This window comes from Palaemon carinicauda, chromosome 3 (assembly GCF_036898095.1).
Source record: "Palaemon carinicauda isolate YSFRI2023 chromosome 3, ASM3689809v2, whole genome shotgun sequence".
Lineage (NCBI taxonomy): Eukaryota > Metazoa > Arthropoda > Malacostraca > Decapoda > Palaemonidae > Palaemon > Palaemon carinicauda.
Window position 1 is genome coordinate 121,904,267 of NC_090727.1, and position 21,610 is coordinate 121,925,876.

The 21,610-nt window shown below is 42.8% G+C and overlaps 1 protein-coding gene across 1 annotated transcript; it reads right to left on the bottom strand.

Moving 5' to 3' along the window:
* Positions 1-20,482: 20,482 nt before the first annotated feature.
* On the bottom strand, positions 20,483-21,610 carry LOC137637849 (rhodopsin-like). Its single transcript, XM_068369958.1, has one exon. It carries the CDS (start codon positions 21,608-21,610, stop codon positions 20,483-20,485), a length of 1,128 nt encoding a protein of 375 aa, XP_068226059.1.

Consider the following 21,610-nt stretch of genomic DNA (forward strand, 5'->3'; position numbering starts at 1 on the left):
TTAGATAGTTTTACTGTCGATCTTCTTTGCTGCCGAGTATCCCGGCTTCGAAGTATGACGGTAACTCAGGGTGTTTTGTCTTGTAGCCGACAATGTTGCCGAGAGGGGAATCGTGATTCCTCTGCCGCCTACGACGTTGTCGGCATGAGAAGCTATGCTTCCGTAGTTTACAACCGAAAGTAGATGGCATACCTGCCACTGCCTTTCTCCCTTGTAGACTATAAGACATGTCTTATAGTCGACAATGTCACCGGCAGGGGAATACTTATTCCTCTGCCGACCACGACGGCGTCGGCACAGGAAGCCATGCTTCCTTAGTTTACAGCCGAAAGTAGGCAGAATACCTGCCACTGCCTTTCTCCCCTGCAAACTATAAGACCCATTCCCTCACACCCCCCCCCCCCTCTGCCCTTTAGCGTCGGCCTAGCCCCGGGGGGAAGACTGAGCCAGCCCTGACGGCTGCCGGTGGGTGACCTAATATACTGTTGAGAATTCTTCAGTCCTCTCTTGGACTGCCATCCACAGACCTCGCAACCGGCTGTACAGCCGGCGGCAAAGTTGTGGCTGGATGGAAGCTAGAATCAGATACATTCCTCCCCTTCCATTAGAATTCTCCTTCTGGCAAGGAGGCAGTAGGCGGCAGTAGCCCTCCTACACTTCCATTTATTGTGCTAAACCATAACAATAGGAAACCCTCCGTTCCATTCTTTCTCTCTCTCTATCACTTAGTGCCGCCAGGCACTAGCCTAACCCCAGTCGTGTACTGGTAAAACTACAGTATACAAAAATACAGTAGCCAGTAAAACTACAGTATGTAACAATACAGTAGTTGGAAAACTACTGTATATAACAATACAGTAGTACAAGTATTTCTAACATACTCTGTGTATCCTTTCGCTGTCTATTGCTGGGACCGCATAACATGCTGAGGTTGAAGCATTCCCTCAACACCCTGATGAATCCTTTGATTATCGGGACACTCATGAAACACCATTCAGTATTGATATTTTACAGGTGGAGGAGTTAGTATAAAAATTTACAAGCTCAGGCTCTACATACGAGAATTATTCCACTCGGTATTTTCCCTTATAAGGAATTTAAATATTAATATTGACGGAGGTCTTAGCAACTGCCTGTGAGAGGAAACACAGATATGGGTCTTTCCTATTTCCTTTCTAGCTTACTATCCTAAGCTATTAAATATAATAGTAGGTATTATTATTTTTTATATATGCATTATATCATTATATCAATGATATAAACAACTGAGTACTCATTTCACCCTTTTTCTCCCTTACAGGAGGAGCCAATGGTAAAGTGTACAGATGTGTTCTGCAACCAAAAGAGTAAAAACCTTTTGGGCCTACGATGTACAGGTCTCATGGCCCCTGCTGCATCGTATATGGATCCCTGAGGTACTGGGACCCGTATTTTAAGTATATATTATATCAATGATATAAACAACCTAGTACTCATTCACCCTTTTCTCCCTTACAGGAGGAGCCAATGGTAAAGTGTATAGTTGTTGGCATACGATGTACAGGTATTATGCCCCTGCTGCATCATATTTGGGTCCCTGAGGCACTGAGACCCGAAGGGTTGCTCTAACTGCTTGACCTTGCTGACCGACGGCTTTAGAGAAAATATCCCTGACACTACGGGGTCAAGGGATACAGCAACGGAAACCCTTCGAAGGGGAGTATGAGGCTTCCAGAAGAACTCTCTGGGATCTTACCTATCTAACAAAGCTCTGAAGTGCCTAATGTTCCCTAAGGCTCAATCTAGTATGTTTGTGCCTGAGGTACAGGTCCAGCCTCCCTTTATCCAACGGACAGTGGACGCGGATATCAACAAGGCATGGTAAGGCTTGGCCATCCACCAAGAACGGATGTCGGAGGTGTCCATTGACACGGGACAGGACCTACTGCAAGAAGACCCTGAATAAGAAGTGGTTCAACCACCCATGGAGGAAGAAGGATCCGTTTCGACGGTGACTGAGGTTCCTCAGCTCACTGTGTCGCCATATCAGCCTATGCCGTCAACCTCTTCAGCCCCAACTCCCCAATTGGCTAGACAGGTCGACAGGAGCGAAGCGCTCCTAGAGTCGATCCAGCAGATGTTGACACTGTTCCAGAAGGAACAAGAGGAGAATAAGCAAGATCTCAAAGAGATGAAGAGAGAGGTACAGGAAGGGAAATGCCCTGGCGCTTCCAGGGGCTCTGCTAAGCCCCTTAAAATATCTGACCTTCCTCACTGCTCCGAAACCAGCCCCTGGAGGTAGACGGAACACATGCCCATGTTGAATGGGAAGCTCTATATCTCCGAGAAGTTGGGGGCCTTACCCATTGAAGAGCTTCAATTCTGGCCCAGCTTTCAGTGTACCCAGATTGCTACGTGAGACTGCGAGATGAACCTACATCCTGCGAGGAGGTTATACCAAAGGAAATCATAGTCCTCGAACATGACAAGACACAAGCCATCCTTACCAAGACCCAGAAAGGAGCCGGATATACTAACCCCAAAGTCTCAGCATTGAGCAAGAAGCACCCAACCTTCATTGCTCCTTCCTCCAGAGCCTTCCCCCTTTCGGGGAAACCCCTAGACTGTGTCATGTGAGCAGTCGAAGAGAAATGCAAACCATTATATCTAGCTATGCCCACATGCGAGGAGAAGTGGAAAGAGGTACATCTAACCTTCTCTGTCTTGAAGTTGGATCCAGAGATAGCAGGCCAGCGGTTTAATGAGAACCTTCCAAAGTTGCCAAACCATCTTGTGAGAAGGGAACAGGAGACGAAAGAGAGTCTTGCCGCCTCCCTGGCTCATCAGAACTGCTTGGAAATGTGTGCAGGCCTTAAATAACGCCCCACCCTTGTGATGGATTTGTATGCTTTTTCTCAGGTCAAAAAAGGACCTGTAGAGAGCATGTATTTGCCGCAACAACGGTGAAACACGAACCCAGAAAACTGATTCCATCATGTATCTGAGGTGAAGACCCTTTCCCACAGGAAGTGGTCCAAGAAGTCATTGCCAAAGCCACCACGGAGAATAGGAACCTTCTCCAAAAGTGGGGCATGTCCTCAAAGAGGAAATCTTCATTTGAGCTGCACAATTTCCGACCGTGACCATGACCACGGTGCCTCAAATAGTAGCCCAGCCTCAAACCACTTTCCAGATGGTCCCTCAGCAGCTGGTAGCCACACACCTGTGTTTAATCCAGGCTTTGAAAGGCACTCGACCACCTTTCTGCCCTACAAAGGTAAGGGCCAAAAAGAGGATCCTCCAGAAACCCACCAAGGGTTGTGGAGGATGCGGTCACGGAAACAAGTCCTCAGGAACCTCTAAACAATGAGAGGTTCCAGGTAGGAGGCAGAATTTTCTCCCATTTTCGGGATCGTTGGACCTTCGATCCCTGGGTCCACAGCCAAATTACGAATGGACTTGGTTGGAAATGGAACAAAAATCCACCCCACTTTTCCAAAATTCTTCCAACACTCCAACCCCTTATTGGACGAATATACCTCAGAATTCTTGAACAAGAAGGTAATGAGAAAAGCGAAGTCCATCAAAATTCCAGGGAAGGCTGTTTTGTGTTCCCAAGAAAGACTTGGACAAACCCAGAGTCATTCTAGACTTGTCTCCACTCAGCAAGATCATCGAGAACAACAAGTTCCGGATGCTTACAGTGCAACACATAAGGACCCTTCTACCAAAAAAGGGGAGTACACAGTCTCAATAGACCTGGCAGATGCTCACTGGCACCTCTCAGTCAGCTGCCCCCTCTCCTCCTACCTAGGATTCAGGCTACAGAAGATAAAATATGTCTTTACAGCCATGCCCTTTGGACTAAACATAGCCCCAAAGGTATTCACAAAGCTAGTGAACACAATCGTCCAGCAACTACGCTTCGAAGGAGTACAAGTAGTAGCATACCTGGACGTTTGGCGGGTGCGGGCAGCATCCAAGACTACTTGTCTGCAAGCGGCCGGAAAGGTGATCCAGTTCCTGGAACACCTGGGCTTCAAGATCAATTGCTAGAAGCCTCGTCTTTCTCCAGCTCACAAGTTTCAATGGTTAGGAATCCATGGGAACTTGCAGTCACACCACCTTTCCATTCTATTAAAGAAGAGGAGAGAAATAGCTGCATCTCTCAAGAGTCTAATCCAACACAAGAGGATATCAAGACGCCAACAGGAAAGAGTACTGGGCTCTCTCCAATTTGCAGTAGTAACAGACCCGGTGCTAGAAGCACAGCTAAAGGATGCGCCAGGAGTCTGGAGAAGATACGCATCAAATGCTCGAAAATATCAACAAGGTTGACACCGACCCAATTGCGCATGCAATTAAGGCCGTGGTCAACAAATAAGAACCTAGCACAGACAATTCACTTGCAACCACCACAAACATCAGTGGTGATACACACGGACGCCTCCCTGAAAGAATGGGGAGGCCATTCGCATGAAATGAAAGCGCAAGGAATTGATCACGCCAGTCCAATACTTTCACATCAACATCTTGGAGGCTATGGCAGTCTTCCTGACGTTGAAGAGACTATCCCCTTGCAGAGTAGTCCACATCAGGCTGGTCCTCGACATTGAGGTGATAGTAATATGTCTAAATTGACAAGGCTCGAGTTCACCTCACATCAATCACGTGATGTTAGCCATCTTCCGTCTGGCAAGGAAGATAAGATGGCATTTATCAGCAGTTCACCTTCAAGGGTTCCGCGATGTAACGGTGGATGCTCTATCCAGGCGAAAGCCGATAGAGACAGAATGGTCCCTAGACGCAGACTCATTCTCCTTTATTTTCGATAAAAGTCCCGGAACTGCAGATCGACCTCTTCGCAACGAGCGACAGCAAGAAACTACCTCGTTATGTAGCCCCTTACGAGAACCTTAAGCAGAAGTGATAGTCGCCATGTCTCTCGACTGGAATGGATGGAATCGGATTTACCTGTTTCCACCAACTAATCTCCTGCTAAAAGTCCTCGACAAGCTAAGATCCTTCAGAGGAACAGCTGTTGTAGTGGGCCCCAAATGGCCCAAAATCAATTGGTTCCCTCTAAGTTCTAGAATTGAAACTGAAGCTGTTTCCTCTGCCGAATCTAGTTTTATCCAAACTGGAGCAGAAGTCGACTGTTTTACATTTCATCTACGAGAACCAACAACCTGCATCTCATGATTTTTTCACCCTAGCAGCGAACAAAAAGTTTGGGATCTCGAAGAACAAGGTCGACTTCATTGTAGAGTACAAGTCAAGTTTAACCAGGAGACAATGTGAATTGTTTGGAAGAAATGGGTATCCCTTGTGAAAACAAAGGGACCAACAGAAATTTCAACAGATTTCTGTCTCTCTTTCTTCATTTACCTACTTGAACAAGGCCTGACTTCCACTACGATAACCGCGTGTAAGTCGGCCCTGACTAGACTTCTTTTATACGCCTTTGAGGTGGACCTCACAAGCGAAACCTTCTATAGGGTACCAAAGCATGCACTAGACCCAAGCCGGCAACCCCTCCAAAGCCCATTACATGGTCGTTGGTCAAAGTCTTGCACTATGATTCGAACCTAAACAATGAGGAGTTTACTCTAAAGGGACTAACACAGAAAGTAAATTTTCTGTTCGCAATAGCCTCAGGGGCTAGAGTTGGAGAAATATTGGCCCTATCAGGGATGTAGGCCATATTCAGTTCCTAGACAGGAGAACTGAACCCTTTTCCTGATCCTGCCTTTCTGGCCAAGAACGAGCTACCCACCAAGAGGTGGAGTCCTTGGAGAATCTGCCCGCTGATGGAAGATGTCTCTCTATACCCAGTAGAGGGTCTTAAGGTCCATCTTCGTAGAACTTCAGACTTCAAGGAAGGACAGCTCTTCCGAGGCAAAACCTCAGGAACAAAATCTATCCCTAGAATAACAGAGACCAATGCTCACCTACTTATTCGCAGAGTGGAGAATAACAGCTCACCCGCAGATCACGATCTAAAGAAAATTGCTTCTTCACGGAACTTCTTCCAACACAGGGGCTTTGGTAGACTCCGCTCATACACTGGGTGGAGATCAACCAGATCTTTTACAGACACTATACGAAGCAAGTAAAGGAAATAAAACATGCTGTGGTGGCAGCGGGTAGTGTTATAAAACCCATTGTCTAGCGCTGCGATGAACAGTGAACTGCTTTGAGACTTTCCAATGCATCAGGTGCATAGGTACATTTACCCTCGAGAGCAAATGACAACGATGTTTAACACACTGTTCCATATAGGTGCATATCTGACTGATAACACCAGTGCTGAGTGAACGTTGCTTCACGGTGTTCATGCATTTCCAATCTGTACAAATCAGTCAGATTTGGTTTCACATCTCCATTGACTGACATCATTTCGATGAAATTACATACGTTTTCAACAAGAGAAAATATGGACCCTGATGTGTTTTCAATGCCAGATCAGATTCATACCTGCTTGTAACTACATTTGATAATTTAGTTGCAAGGTAAAATACTGAAACGTAATTGCGTCTTATTGCTGCTAACTCAGTTACAGACGAATAAAGCATACTAGAGTTTTGATTAAACCCTAGAAGGGTACAGATTTCCAAGATATGAGAAGGGTAATCTCTAAGAATTACCGTCCGTCCCTATGGAGATACAAACTTTGAATCGTTATAGTCGAAGTCGACACTTTCCCCGCAGGTGGCAGGAAGTCCTAAGCTAGTTCCCAGCTTAGTGGATATGACAGACAACGGTAATGTCATATATAAAGGTCTAGGAGACCATATAAGGAACTCAGTCAAAGTAAAGGCACTTATACAAACCCACAGATATAGTACTTTCAAGTTAATTCTATAGTAAGCTTCCATCAGGACTACATAGCTGAGCCCAAAAAACGGTTTTGAGCAAAGCTACAAATCTATTTTTGGGTGAGATAGCCATGTCGTCCTGATGGACCCACCCTTCCTTCTTAAAATGACCCCACCCGAAACCACTTTATCTGCAGCTATTCCTGCTTAAATGCAACAAGGAATGATGGGCCGTAGCAGTACAGAGAGGGGGTCCACCGGGTACCTTGATAACGGCTCCCCTTTCGTTCGCCACTCTTCCCCCTCAAAGAGTTTAATCTATTTGGGGTGAAGATTGCTATGTGTTGTATCAAATAATACGTCTCCTGATATTATGCGATATCCTTAAAGATATATTAAGGATACTCGCGCTAGCAGTTAGAATTCTGGAGACCTATAGTTAATTCTCTGGAAGTATCACTGTAGCAAATATCCCTTAGAAAGCTACCCAAAGGAACCTTCCATCAGAACGACATGGCAATCTCATCCAAAAATCTATTTTTCGCTTTGCTCAAAATCCGTTTTATATATATATATATAAAATATATATATATATATATATATATATATATATATATATATATATATATATGTGTGTGTGTGTGTGTATATATATATATATATATATATATATATATATATATATATATATATATATATATATATATATGGAATATCTATGTATTTAATTTTCCTTTTTATCCATCAGATACGACCAAGAGAACAACCAGCCAATAAGACGAAGTGCGAGAATAACAGCAGCTTTGTGGGGTTGGATGGCGAAAAGTGGAACAGGAGAACTTAATGAAATCGAAAAAAGATTAAATAGCGAACAACATGTTCAAATCATGGATCAAGTGCTGACTACTACTAACTGTTAGATCAACGTTGATCCCGGAAGCAGAAACTACATATCTTGTTATGGACAACTGTCCCATCCATAATTCTAAATTTGTAAAACAGATTGGTTAAACAATCACCTTGAGATTATTAGGGTTGACTGGCCTACTAAATCACCAGATTCATATCTAATAGAAAATCTTTAGGCAAAGAAGGTAAGCCACTGGGATGCTAGTAATGCCAAGAATAAGACTTTTTTAATTAAGGATGCAAAATCAGTGTGTGAAATATGAAGGCCTCTGTGACGAGCCAAGAGGAGGTTGTGAGTCAAAGGCGAGATGAATGCAACTGAGTACTTTATTATAGACACATAGAGTATATATACACACTACGTCCCGGCAAGAAGGTCACAATATACAACATGCTATTTCTTGTCCAACCGGTAACCAGTTCTGTTAACCTTTAACAATGAGAAATAGGTAGACAGGTTGATGCAAGTTGCTGTCAGTGCGAGGGGAGAGCGAAGATACAAAGGATAATAATATACAAAAAAGAGAAATGTCATTACTATGTACGATTGTGTGACACACTGGTGGTATATGGCTCCCCTCCTAGAAATGTCATTGTGTATATGTTAAATAGGGCACCCTGATCTAGAGAGGCAAACTGTAGGCGAGTCATCCGGCAGGAGATAAGCAGGTTTTAGACGATAAATGGAGACCTAGTCTTCTTTTCCACGAATGTTTAGTAGGAATGCTTTCAGATTGCGTCGAATCACAAGGAAAGGGCCCCTGTAATGTGGCGTTAGCGGTGGCTTGCTAGTGTCGTTGCATAGGAAGATGTGCGTTGCAGAGTGCAACTTGGTTGGTATGTGATGCTTCGCTGTGGGTTTGTAAGTCTGGTGGCATGGAGTAAATTTTCCTACGACGTGACATATCGCTGGAGATCATTGAAGGGGGTTGCAGAAGGAAAAAAATTCAGCAGGGATGACCAACGGGTCGCCATGCACCATTTCAGCTGCCGAGACGTCCAGGGCGTCTTTAGGAGTGGTCCTTAGTCCCAGGAGAGCGAAGATACAAGGGATGATAATACACAAAAAAGAGAAATGTCGTTACTATGTACGTTCGTGTGATACACGGATGGTACATGGGTCCCCTCCTAAAAATGACATACTGTACATGTTAAATAGGGCACCCTGATATAGAGAGGCAAACTGTAGGTGGGTCATCTGGCAGGAGATAAGCAGGTTTTAGACAATAAATGGAGACCCTGTCTTCTTTTCCACGAATGTTTAGTAGGAATGCTTTCAGATTGCGTTGGATCACAAGGAAAGGTCCCGTGTAAGAGGGCGTTAGCGTTGGCCTGCTAGTGTCGTTGCATGGGAAGATGTGCATTGCGGAGTGCAAGTCTGTCGATATGTGATGCTTTGCTAGGGGCTTGTTAGTCTGGTGGCATGGAGTAAATTTTCCTACGATGTGACGTATGCGCTGGAGATCATCGGAGGAGGTTGCAGAAGGAAGAAAATTCGGCAGGGACGACCAACGGATTGCCATACACCATTTCAGCTGCCAAGACGTCCAGGGCGTCTTTAGGAGTGGTCCTTAGTCCCAGGAGAGCGAAGATACAAAGGATATTAATATACAAAAAAGAGAAATGTCGTTAATATGTATGATCGTGTGACAAACGGGTGGTACATGGCTCCCCTCCTAAAAATGACATACTGTGCATGTTAAATAGGGCATCCTGATCTAGAGAGGCGAACTGTAGGCGGGTCATCTGGCAGGAGATAAGCAGGTTTTAGATGATAAATGGAGACCCAGTCTTCTTTTTCACGAATGTTTAGTAGGAATGCTTTCAGATTGTGTCGGATCACAAGAAAAGGGCTCGTGTAAGGGGATGTTAGTGGTGGCTTGCGTTGCGTAGGAAGACGTGTGTTGCGGAGTGCAAGTCTGTCAGTATGTGATGCTTCGCTGGGGGCTTGTAAGTCTGGTGGCATGGAGTAAATTTTTATACGACGTGACGTATGCGCTGGAGATCATCGGAGGAGGTTGCAGAAGAAAAAAAATTCGGCAGGGACGACCAATGGGTCGCCATACACCATTTCAGCTGCCGAGACGTCGAGGGCGTCTTTAGGAGTGGTCCTTAGTCCCAGGAGGACCCAGGGAAACTGAGCAAACCAGTTGGAGCCCTTGCAGCGGTACATCAAAGCTGCTTTGAGGGTGCGATGAAAACGTTCAACCATTCCATTGGCAGCGGGGTTGTAGGCAGTTGTCTGATGTAGGGTGATGCCCAGGAGATTCGCTAATGATGTCCACAATTGAGAGGTGAAAGTGGTACCACTGTCAGAAGTAATGTGCTCAGGGATACCAAATCTTGCCATCCATCCTGAGAGTAAGGTAGATGTACATGAGGCGGACGTTGCAGTTTCCATAGAAAGGGCTTCAGGCCAACGTGTGGATCTGTTGATGACGGTAAACAGGTAACTATGTCCTTGTGATGTTGGTAGGGGGCCTACAACATCAATGTGAATGTGGGCGAAACTACGCTGAGGTTGAGGAAAGGTGCCCACTCCTGAATCTGTGTGTTGATGTACTTTGGAAGTTTAGCAAGAAGTACAGGTACGGACCCAATCTTTAGCAGCCTTAGTAATGCCGTGCCAAATGAACTTCGTCTTCAGCAGCTGTGCAGTAAAACACCGCTAGGGATGTGAAAGGCCGTGAATGAAATCAAACACCTGTCGTCGCATGTGAGCAGGAATCCACGGTCGCGGTCTACCAGTACTGACGTCACAGAGGCGGGTGGTGTTGGAGTCAGCAAGGGGGATGTCTTCCCAACTGAAGGATGTGCAGTGTGTCCCACATGCTTGATACTCTGGATCCTGTCGTTGGGCTTCAGCCAAGGGGATGTAATCCAATCCCAGTTGAACAACAGCCAACGTGTTTCTTGACAGGGCATCGACAACGGAATTCATTTTCCCAGGGACGTGTTGAAGGGTGCAATTGTATTCAGCCATGTTGGAGAGTTGTCAGCGTTGACGGACGGACCAAGCGTCAGACTGTCGAGTGAAGGCATGCACCAGAGGCATGTGGTCTGTGTGAACGAGGAATGGCAAAAGTGACGGAGAGCCAAGTGCACTGCCAGCAATTTGCGATCGAAGGTACAATTACCTGATTCTGCCTTGGACAGTTTTCTGCTGAAGAAGGCTAATGGGCGGGGCGAGCCGTTGACCACCTGTTCGAGTACTGCACCAATAGCGACGTCACTGGCATAGGTGGAGAAAAGGAGAGGAATATGTGGGACGGGAAAGGTGAGAGCAGTAGCGGTTGATAGAGCATTCTTCGCGTTGCAGAAGGCCACTTCTTGAAGGGGACCCCTCTTCAGGTCTTTGGCTTACTCTTGAGGGAAGCGTAGAGGGGAATAAGAGTGGCGGCAATGGCTGGCAGAAAACGGTTATAATAGTTGATCATGCCCAAGAATTCCGGCAGTGCTTTGACAGTCGAGGGCGTGGGGAAGTTCTGAACGGCTGCTACCTTCTCAGGGAGGGGATGGACTCCCTCAGGAGTGATGCGGTGCCCTAAGAATGACACTTCGTTGATGCCAAAGGTACACTTGTCGCACCGGACTGCAAGCCCATTTTGTTGTAGGAGGTCGAGCACAATGCTCAGGCGACGGAGGTGTTCCTCTTTTGAGGAAGAGAACACAAGTATGTCGTCCACGTAACATACACAGAAGGGTAGGTCACCTAAGATGCCACCCATGAGATGTTGAAAAGTGGCCCCAGCTATACAAAGGCCAAAAAAGGAGTAATTGAAGGTGTATGTACCGAAGGGAGTGGTGATGGTGGTCTTGGGGATGTCTTCTGGGTTCATAGGCACCTGATAGTACCCCTTCAGGAGGTCGAGCGTGGAGAAAACCTTAGCTTTGTGTAGGTAGGGGGTCACATTGGTGATGTTTGGGAGGGGGTAGTGATCCGGTTCTGTTTTCATGTTCAGGAGCTTGTAATACCCACACGGACGGAGGGAGACGTCTTTCTTCAGGACTATGTGTAATGGTGACGACCATGGGCTGGAGGCCTTTTGGCAAAGGCCCAGTAACTCCATTTTGGCAAACGTCTGTTTGGCGGTTGCCAATCGATCCGGTGCCAGACATCTGAATTTTGCGAAGACTTTGGGTCCAGTCGTCTTGATATGGGGATAAATACCGTGTCAGGCAGGTGCCGTGGGCGTTTAGCAAAGTTCTGGATGGAAAACTTTCGGGTATGACGTAAGGAGGTGTGCGTAGGCATCCGCAGGTGCGCTGATGGGGAGAGCAAGGTTGGAGGGGCGGGTTGAAGAGGTGTCGACAAGTACGAGTCTTCGTTGACCAATCGTTGGTGGGCGACATCGACCAGAGGGTGGAAATGAGAGAGGAAATCCACACCGAGGATTGGCAATGTGATGTCAGTAACGAGAAACTTCCAATTAAATTTGCCATTTCCAAACGATTATGTAAGGTTCTTGTAACCGTAGGTGGGTATCGCAGATCCGTTGGCAGCTACCAGGCGGACGTCAGCAGACTTGGCAAAAGTGAACGACAAGCACCCGTGTCTACCTAAAATCACGCGCCCATTCCTGCATCATATAAAAAGAAAAGATAAGAAACACGGGAGGCCACCGCCACAAGCAATGGCCTACTTACACGTTTTTTGGCCACTGACAATCCTTGGCACATTTCTTTGCAGTAGCCCCAAATCTGGAGTGGTAGTAGCAAAACTGAGGCCGATGGGCAGCAGTAAGTGGCTGTAGAAGTCGTTGGTTGGGGCACGAGCGAGTGGTGTGTGATGGGTGGCTTTGTCGCTGCTCCGGCACATCACAGGTTACGCGTGTGTGTACTACGGCATTCACGTCAGCTTCAGTTGGCGTTGAATAGGTGTCTTATTCGTCAGGAGTGGAGGCGTTGATGGAGGTCTTGAAGGTTGTGAAGTGGCTGTCCATAAGGGCGACTTTGGTCATCGTGTCCTTTATGGGTAAACTATTGACATCGGGTATGACAGCACGAACAAGTTCTGGTAAACTGTGTACCCAAAGGGTACGCAGTATGTTCACCTCTCGAGGAGAGCCGATCTGCGGCAGGTTGCAGGCGAGCGATACTGGTCATTTCCCTGAGGGCGAGCAAAGCCCTTTGGTCCCCCCAACGGTTGTTGAGAGAGCTGTAAAACCTTTGCTATACGGGCAACTGGCGACAGCGAGGGCCTCTGCAGAAGGTATGTTTCGAGGGTGTCACACGCTATTAGAGTGTCTCCTTGTTCACAAAAGCCAGTTGGAGATTTCCAGGAAGGTGTCCTCGGGTATCGCCCGAGAACATAATCTGCTTTGGCTGTTGAGTGAGTCACGTCTTTGATGCGGAGCTGGACTTTTGCGTGCTGAAACCAAGCAAACGCCTCTCCGCTGGCGAAACATGAAAGTTTGAATGTTACGGCGCCAACTTCTGTGGAGTCTGCCATAATAACAGTGAAGGGGGAAGGCGGGAGGAGCGAGTCGATCCCCGGGGTCATCAATGTGATGAGTAGGCTGTGAGCCAAAGGCGAGATATATGCAACTGAGTACTTTATTATAGACACATCGAGTACATATACACACTAGCAAGGTCACAAAATACAACATGCTATTTCTTGTCTAACCAGCAACCGGTTCTGTTATCAGTCAGCAATGATAAATAGGCAGACAGGTTAATGCAAGTTTCTGTCAGTGTGACAGGAGAGCAAAGATACAAAGGATAATAATATAGAAAAAAAGAGAAATGTCGTTACTATGTACAATCGTTTGACACACGTGTGGTACACCTCGTTCTGAAAGCTGTTTTGAAAATTTCATTAGAACTATGTTGAGGCAACTGTGCCAAGTAAGAGATAAAGCAAGAGGTCATGTGACGTATTGAGAGAGAGAGAGAGAGAGAGAGAGAGAGAGAGAGAGAGAGAGAGAGAGAGAGAGAGAGAGAGAGAGATGGCAATTACTTGTATTGATTAGAGGCGTGACTAATGTTTAAAACGTTATATTTTTTCCAATAGTTTAATTAGGATATAGAATGAATTACTGTCTATCACACTAGTTTAATTTACTTATTCAATGATCATATTCTATATTTCAAATAGAGAGAGAGAGAGAGAGAGAGAGAGAGAGAGAGAGAGAGAGAGAGAGAGAGAGAGAGACTAGACTAAGTGCATGTATTGTAATGCGCACACTATTATTACAGATTCACCTTGCACTGACTGAACACTGAAGTTGAACTTGGTCAAATTATTTATTCGAGTTCGATGACACTGTTAATGCTCTGGCCAGAAGAAAAGTTGCCAAATACCTCTTTTTTATAATTATCCCTACAAGATAACAAAACGTTTTGAAATGGGTAGCAATATTTGCTCAAATGATTGTACAGTACATATATGGCCGCGAATTACGGTGAACCAAGTAGTAAAGCAATACTTTCCAGTCATTTTCCTTTTAATCGGTTGACGATAAATGCTCCACAAACCCTTTACAAAGTTATACTATGTACAAAATATAGGCAATAGAGTGCACACAAAGCCGAATTGTAATTTTTCAGTCTTATATTATTGGTAAAACACTTTATGCTGGAATACCTTCATAAGAAATTAGTAAAATATACCGAATGATCCTCGGGCGACATACCCAAATGGTAAAATAAATATGAATTTCTGAAATGGAGGCCTCTGTATTAAGAATACTATTCAGTGACCGACTTCCCGGTTACTAGTGAGAGGCTGGGGTGTTCGCAATAAGAATAATAGGCTTTGTCCTTATTAAGGGTATCTTGAAGCCAGTCAAATAGTCCCTCGATATGCATCCGTAAAAAATCAATATAAGCAGTATTCATTCTATACGTCTCTAGGACACTTCTGGGGAACAACTATTGTCGTTTTGCCTACTCACGTTAGATACATATAATTATCCCAATACCCTTAATGGGAGTACTAAAGTGGATTACGGGTTGGCCGGACGCCCCTTCGTGTATTTTGTTATGTACAGCACAATAATATTACTACCTTTCTAAAACATCAAAATGAAACTATTCAATTCATAATAAAGACTTTGTTGATCTAGTCTAATTCAACATGGATGCAAAGATATACCGATTCTTCAGAATTTTACCCAGAAAGTTTCGGTTTTCTTTTTTATTATACATATGCTGAGCTACACTGGAAAGTTTATTAACAATGCTATCATAATGAAGTAAAGAATTATGAAAACAAAATTTTTTAGATTTTTATTAATTTAAGGAATACACGTATTTCAAATCATAAGATATTACATAGTTTGAAATTATAATGTTTAATTTATATGTGGATTAGCCAACAAAATCGAAGCAGTCATCCCAGCTGATAAACTTCATTTGTGGTATCTTGGGACGTTTTCTGAATGGCCACGATAATGATGGAATTAGGCTACCCTTGGCTTTGGCGCCTTTGTTCTTCCTCCTTTCCTCCTATTCTTTCTCCATTTCACATGTGAGCGCAACCACTTGCGAGTCGGTAGGCGTCGAACTTCTACACAACTCTTCTCCAGGTTGTGTACGGAAATGGAAAGTCTGCAAATGTCTCGTTGAACCCAGTGGGAAGGATCGAATACAAGATGATTTTGGCAATAGGCAGTGGGCCTTATTTACATGCTGTTTCTTCCTTCTTGTTGAATATCACCAGAAACTCCAACTGCATCTTTTCATATTTTAATAAATATTCTGTGGCAGACTTAAGAGCTTTACGATTTTCATCCTGGTTACTGATAGCACAAACAATTGTGTTGGATGAGTCATCCATTCTGGTACTCCAGACTCCTTACCCCCAAGGAGTCTGGAGTACCAGAATGGATGACACATCCAACACAATTGTTTGTGCTATCATCATCATCATCATCAGCAGCAGCATCAGCAGCAGCAACAGTAGTAGTAGTAGTAGTAATAGTAGTAGTAGTGGTGGTGGTACTGGTTGTAGCAGCAATAGTAGTTCTATTATGATTGGACATTATTATCAGTAGCTATTACTAATCTAATCTCTAGTATTGATATCACTACTGTTATCGTTGATAATATCATCGTTATCATTAGTAATTCACACGTTAACATTGAAATTTTCATGAGTAGAGTTTGATTACCCAGATTAAGTTTGCTTAGGGTACGATAAAAGTACGAGATTATGGCACATCATCTTTACCGTACTGTATAGCACAGATAAATGATAGATGGTACAGTACGAAAATACAGTACGGTATTTTAGCAAATTACAAAGCACGGAAAACATTCTGAACGTACTGCAAGCCTTGGTTGAGTAAAACTATTTACTTTAGTTGTTCATGAGATATCCTCTAAGATCCTCGTAACTTTTACTTCTGGAGAAAGTATGGTGTTGATTGAAAGAAACTTGTAATTGACTTTATCATTCGCTGGGCTGATATGGATATTTGAATTTTCTACAAATAAAACAGTAATGACTAATTTTCTGCCATATTCAAGGAATACATCTAGACTCTAGTTAATACATAAAAAGTCAATATATACATCAAAGGTCCATAGATTCCATGAAGTTCAGGGTTGACTTTTCACTATAGGATGAAATTGATACCACATTTAGTAGCTTTGAACGTCTATGCAAAATGGTGTTGGGGGAAGTCTCAACTGAACTTCGTTTATGGATCCTTGGACATGAAAAATCACGTAGGTGCTTGTTCGCAATCATGCTACAAATGACGCTCTGGCCCAATCCAACATGGCTACCGCCTGCTGATGAAAAATATTTACTTTTGTATTATTGGGAGTTAATACACGTGTATTATATCTAATACATATAATTTGTGGGTGATGAATTAATTTTTTATGTTGTTTTGAACATTGAGATGTACAGAATATTAAAATTGTACATAATATTAAAATTGTTCGAATAGTAATAATTAAGGGACTGTGGTTTACATGAGGAGCCATATTCGTTTCCATGGCAAAAAAAGAAAAAATACACACTGAACTCCAGCTGAACGACACGCACAGACTCAAGAGATAGGCTATACTTGCCTACACACTTACAAGTTGTGAGTATGGTCAATGGTAAAGGCTTCATGTATTTTGATGGCAGAAGTGTTCTAAAATAATCCTCCCATCCATGCTTCACTGGTTCAGGTAATTTACCATATTTTTTTACTGTTACGTGCAATTTTCGTGACTTGGTGACCCAAAAAATTCTTACAAACACGTAACAAGCATCTCTCTGCCAATGCTGCATCTTGTTCAGACAAGGTATCTGCTTCACCAAAGTTTGTCAGATACTCTACTGGGTCACATGCCATAGCAACATGCTTAGTTCTCATGCAGTCATCTCCAATTAAAATTTGTGCTTTCATTACTATCTTTGCCAGTGGAACTCCAAGGGGGAGAACTCGCTTGTTGCAGTGGAATCATGCGGCTTTTTCACTAGGGCCATACTGCTGCTGCATTTCTCTCAAACCCAGGGTATGTAGATATGTAGTGTAGGGAAGAAGAAATGCATAGGTGCCCATGTCATTAGAGACTACAATAATTCTATTACACTGCTTATCACGAACAGCTCAATCCACATGCATCACTACCCTGCTGTCTGCTTTTTCAATCCAGCTCAATAAGTCGGGAATTTCTTGGCCACCAGATGCTTTTGCTGGAAATACTTCCTCCTCAGAGATGATCGAGCTGGCTATGATAGTCACATCACTGGAGACTTGATGGGACACAACATCTCAAACCAGCAACTGGAGATTCCAATTGTTTTTATGAGATGCCCAGAGGCTATCAATTTGCTAAGGAATGGGTGTATCTCTACATATATCAATGATGTCAATGTCTGTTGATGAGTCCCTACGACATATACGCTCACATGCTTTGAGAGACACCTCAATATAAGAGTCAATTACTGGATGGACAAATTTGGTTTCATTGGAGAGATATAATGCTGAAGAAAGGATTGCATCTATGACAGCATCCATATTAGAAAATTTTGCCAGAGGCATCTGCCTTATTTTTGACAGGAAGTTACCACAACATGAGAGGCAAGAGTTGAATTTTGATTACTTTGGGTGATGTCAAGTTGAGATTCAATCAACCTAACCAGTAATGACTTGTTGGTGTGCGAAGGGAGGTCACCATTAAACAATAATGTTACACCATGAGAAAGAATTCATCCCCCTCTCTTTTACAATGTCCATGCTCCTCTGTGCCAGTGCCACTTCCTTGGATGAAATGCCCCCTTCCTTTGGAATAGTTTCTGGTGTCTTCTGTGGTTGGTCTGCGAAATGTGGTAGCTTATGTTTTCATATGTTTGCGCTAGTTTTTTTGCTCTTCTCAACGAATCTCTTCTTGTATGAGCTATATACAATTTCTCCATTCTCAATACACTTGAGCAGATGCGCAGCTACCTCTTTGGGAACAACCTGATTTGTAAGGAAGTTGTACAGTGGCACAGACACATTGACCATCAATGACTAAGAATTATTTGATGCTTCAATACAAAATCCAGCAGTTTTGATACATTCTTATTAAATGTGAGATGATGAGTGGTATTCGGTGAATTTTGTATGGTTCAATGGATGATCAGTACTAAGAGTACTGAGGATGTTGGTAATATCATGGTATAATAGTTCACTCTACCACAGCACTAGCATTTCATGTGACTTCAACAACGTTGGGACCTCCTGGACCCTTTACCACACGCTGAATGTTTTGTTCTACTTTCATATCCGCAGAGACAACGGATTCAACATAGTTCCCTTCTTTGTCTCTTAGTTGGTTTGCAATTCATGTAAAATCATCATCTTTATCGTGTTTTGCAGCGTCAATTAATTTCCTGACACTCATACTCACAGATTCTGAATTTTTCATAGCATTTATTGTGTTCAATATTTCCACATATAACAGAGGGTAACAATATTGGGACATTCTTGCAAGAAGGAGGTGCACAAGGTACAACACTTTCACAAAGGGTTTTACTAAATATCTGAAATGAAACAGCAGAAAGTAAAATGTAAGATCCTACCAGAAAAAGGAGCTGTCGACAAGGACCATAACAAGTACTGGTTATTATCACTCTAAATGCTTAAAACAACACCATAAATCAATTGTTCACTCTCAAATTAGGTATATTTAATATATTACGTGTGTATCAACTCCAAATGATAAAAAGATATATATTTTTTGTCATCGAGCGGCAGCCATTTTGGATTGGTCCATAGCATCACTTGTGGCATGATTACGGACAAGCACTTCGGTCATTTTTCATGTCCAGGTACCAACAAACCAAGTTCAGTTGGGAAATCTTTCCAACAACATTTCGCATACCGGACTAATAGGCAGATCCCAGATCAATAGTTATTATCATTGTATTCAAAGAATTAAGTGCTCCCTTCAAAGATGTCAATATCTTCATGGAAACCGTCAGAAATTTAATTCCGTAAATTCTTTATCAGTTTCAAGAAATATATGACATAGATTGATATTTGCAAAGATTTTATGGAAAATGCAAAAGAACAAATGGATATTAGATAATAGTTAGTAGTATGCTTCAGGTATTAAAGTAGGTATTAACATTCCTATGGTGTTTGTTATCGTTAAGGTTGAATAGTTACTGCCCTCAAACATACCTGGAATGATAATAGTTTTTCAGTGTTGTATTTGACAATCACAGCATCCTTGCCAACTAGTCTTAGTGGGATCAGTTATAGGCTTGTGGTATTAGAATATATTTAATGTGGTTCAGGATAATATCGCTAATCCACTCTCACTGGCTTGTGACCTAAGCGAGAATATGTAAATAAAACTCGTGCACAAAAAAATACAAAAATAATAAAAGAGCATAACTTTTAAAATACTGGATCCTACTGCAATAAAAAAGTAAGAAGAATCACGTTCTAACTTTGATAAATGAAAAAATACTTCTTAACATGTGATACTGCACTTATCAACTATGCTGAAACATGTTTCATCAATGCAACACTATGCAACATTACTGTTCATACCCATAAAGGTTAAAAGGTTAAAGGTGTTTGGTTTCAGTTCCATTTCCATCAGATAACAAGTATACATTAAATGATGTAGTCTTTAAATAAACTTTGTCTAAATACCGATAATTGTAGTTATGACCCTAGGTTACATATACTGTAATCATTCATTCGCGTAATCTGAAAGATAAACATTACATTGCCCTTGGAATTTTCTATCAAATGTGTAGTTTGTATCTTTAGAGACTCATAAATATAAAGTCACTGTTGATAACTAGTCGTTTGGAAACAATTGCAAATTAAAGAGTAAAGCTAAGAAATATGACATTTAATTGACATGATAATGATGCTGTTACTTCCATCTGCCACTATTTTCTATAAATCACACCAAAACCTTGATTTTACTAGAGGAGACATTTTTTACATAATATTTGTACCTTTAAATTTAACTTTCTAATTTCATAATAGAAATTATCTATACTTCTTGATGACTAAATCAAAATCACTTTTTTTATAGCTTTTATTTTTATTTACCTTTAATATTCCTTCATTTATCAAGGCAGATAATCATATTTACCTTGTTATGCATGTATTCATATAGGTGAAATTAAACTAAACCTGAATGCAGGAAATTTATTCAAATTATCGTTTCGTATAAACTCGAAGAAGTATCTCGATATAATTCCAAATCTTCAAGAACATGAGATTTAGAATTCTGTCAACTTGGAACTCCGCCTCACAATTGGATCGTCACCCAATCATGCTTCGTAATTCAGTAGTCAAAAGGTCATTATAAGATATTTAGCACTTTTCATTGGTTGATGTGGTCTCAGACACAGAGGAGTCTTCTTCCTTCTCAGTTGCACATGACAGACAGGGCAGTTTCTTCTCCATAGCAGCTCGGTACTTGGGATGGCTAATGGCATAAATGATAGGGTTGTAGACAGCATTGGCCTTTGCGAAAACAGAACCCCAAATGGAGAATAGAGGAGTGACAATAGACTTGTAGTGCATACCAGCAATATTGATGATGCAATAGGGTGTCCATGCAATGAACCAGAGAGAAACTGTTGTGAGGGCAACCTTAGCCAGACGACATTCGTTTGATTTCTTTTTGGCATCTGGGTCGCTTCTCAGAGACTTTACTCCCATCTTCTTGGCCTGCTCACGCATCTGTTTCTCATGAGCAGAAACAGCTTTTAGGATAAATGTATAATCGTAAATGATCAAAGCCAGAGGGAGCAAGTAACAATCAATAGTGTAGAGCCAGAGGTAAATGTGGTACCAAATATCATCAGTAAGATAGTCAGTACCACAGGCTGTCATATTACCTTCTGGGACATACCTACAGAATCCAAAGAATGGTAGGATAGTCCAGAATAGGGTTTTAACCCACACGACAACGAGAATATTTAATAAAGCTCTATTGGTGGTCAAAGGTGTTCCAGAAATGCCTTTTACAATGACGTTGTAACGATCCGACGTAATTAACACCATGGCCCAAATGGAGGCAGTTCCCATTGTTGAACCTATGGCAGCATAGACTTGACAAAAGACAGCACTGAAAGACCACATCTGATAGTAACAGTTTATCAGAATTGGTGGACACATGCATGCCATCATGAAAAAGTCAGAGACAGCCAGACTCACGACATACATGTTTGAAGGTGACCTTAGGGATTTGGTGCACATGAAGACCCAGATGACTACGAAGTTACCAGAGACTGCAAGAGTGCCCATTATGAACATCCATACACCAACTAAACTATACCAAAGTGGGTTCATGGGTGGGAACTGGTACCAGTGGTCATCAACAAGGCTTAAGATCTCTCGAGGAACCCTGTCGACTACAGTATAGTTACCATATGGATTAGTAGACTCTTGAAGGCTATTTCCAACCATGTTGGATGGATCATCCCAGTAACCCAT

Coding starts and splice junctions, on each gene's coding strand:
- LOC137637849 (XM_068369958.1), bottom strand. CDS start 21,610: ATGGGTTACTGGGATGATCCATCCAACATGGTTGGAAATAGCCTTCAA.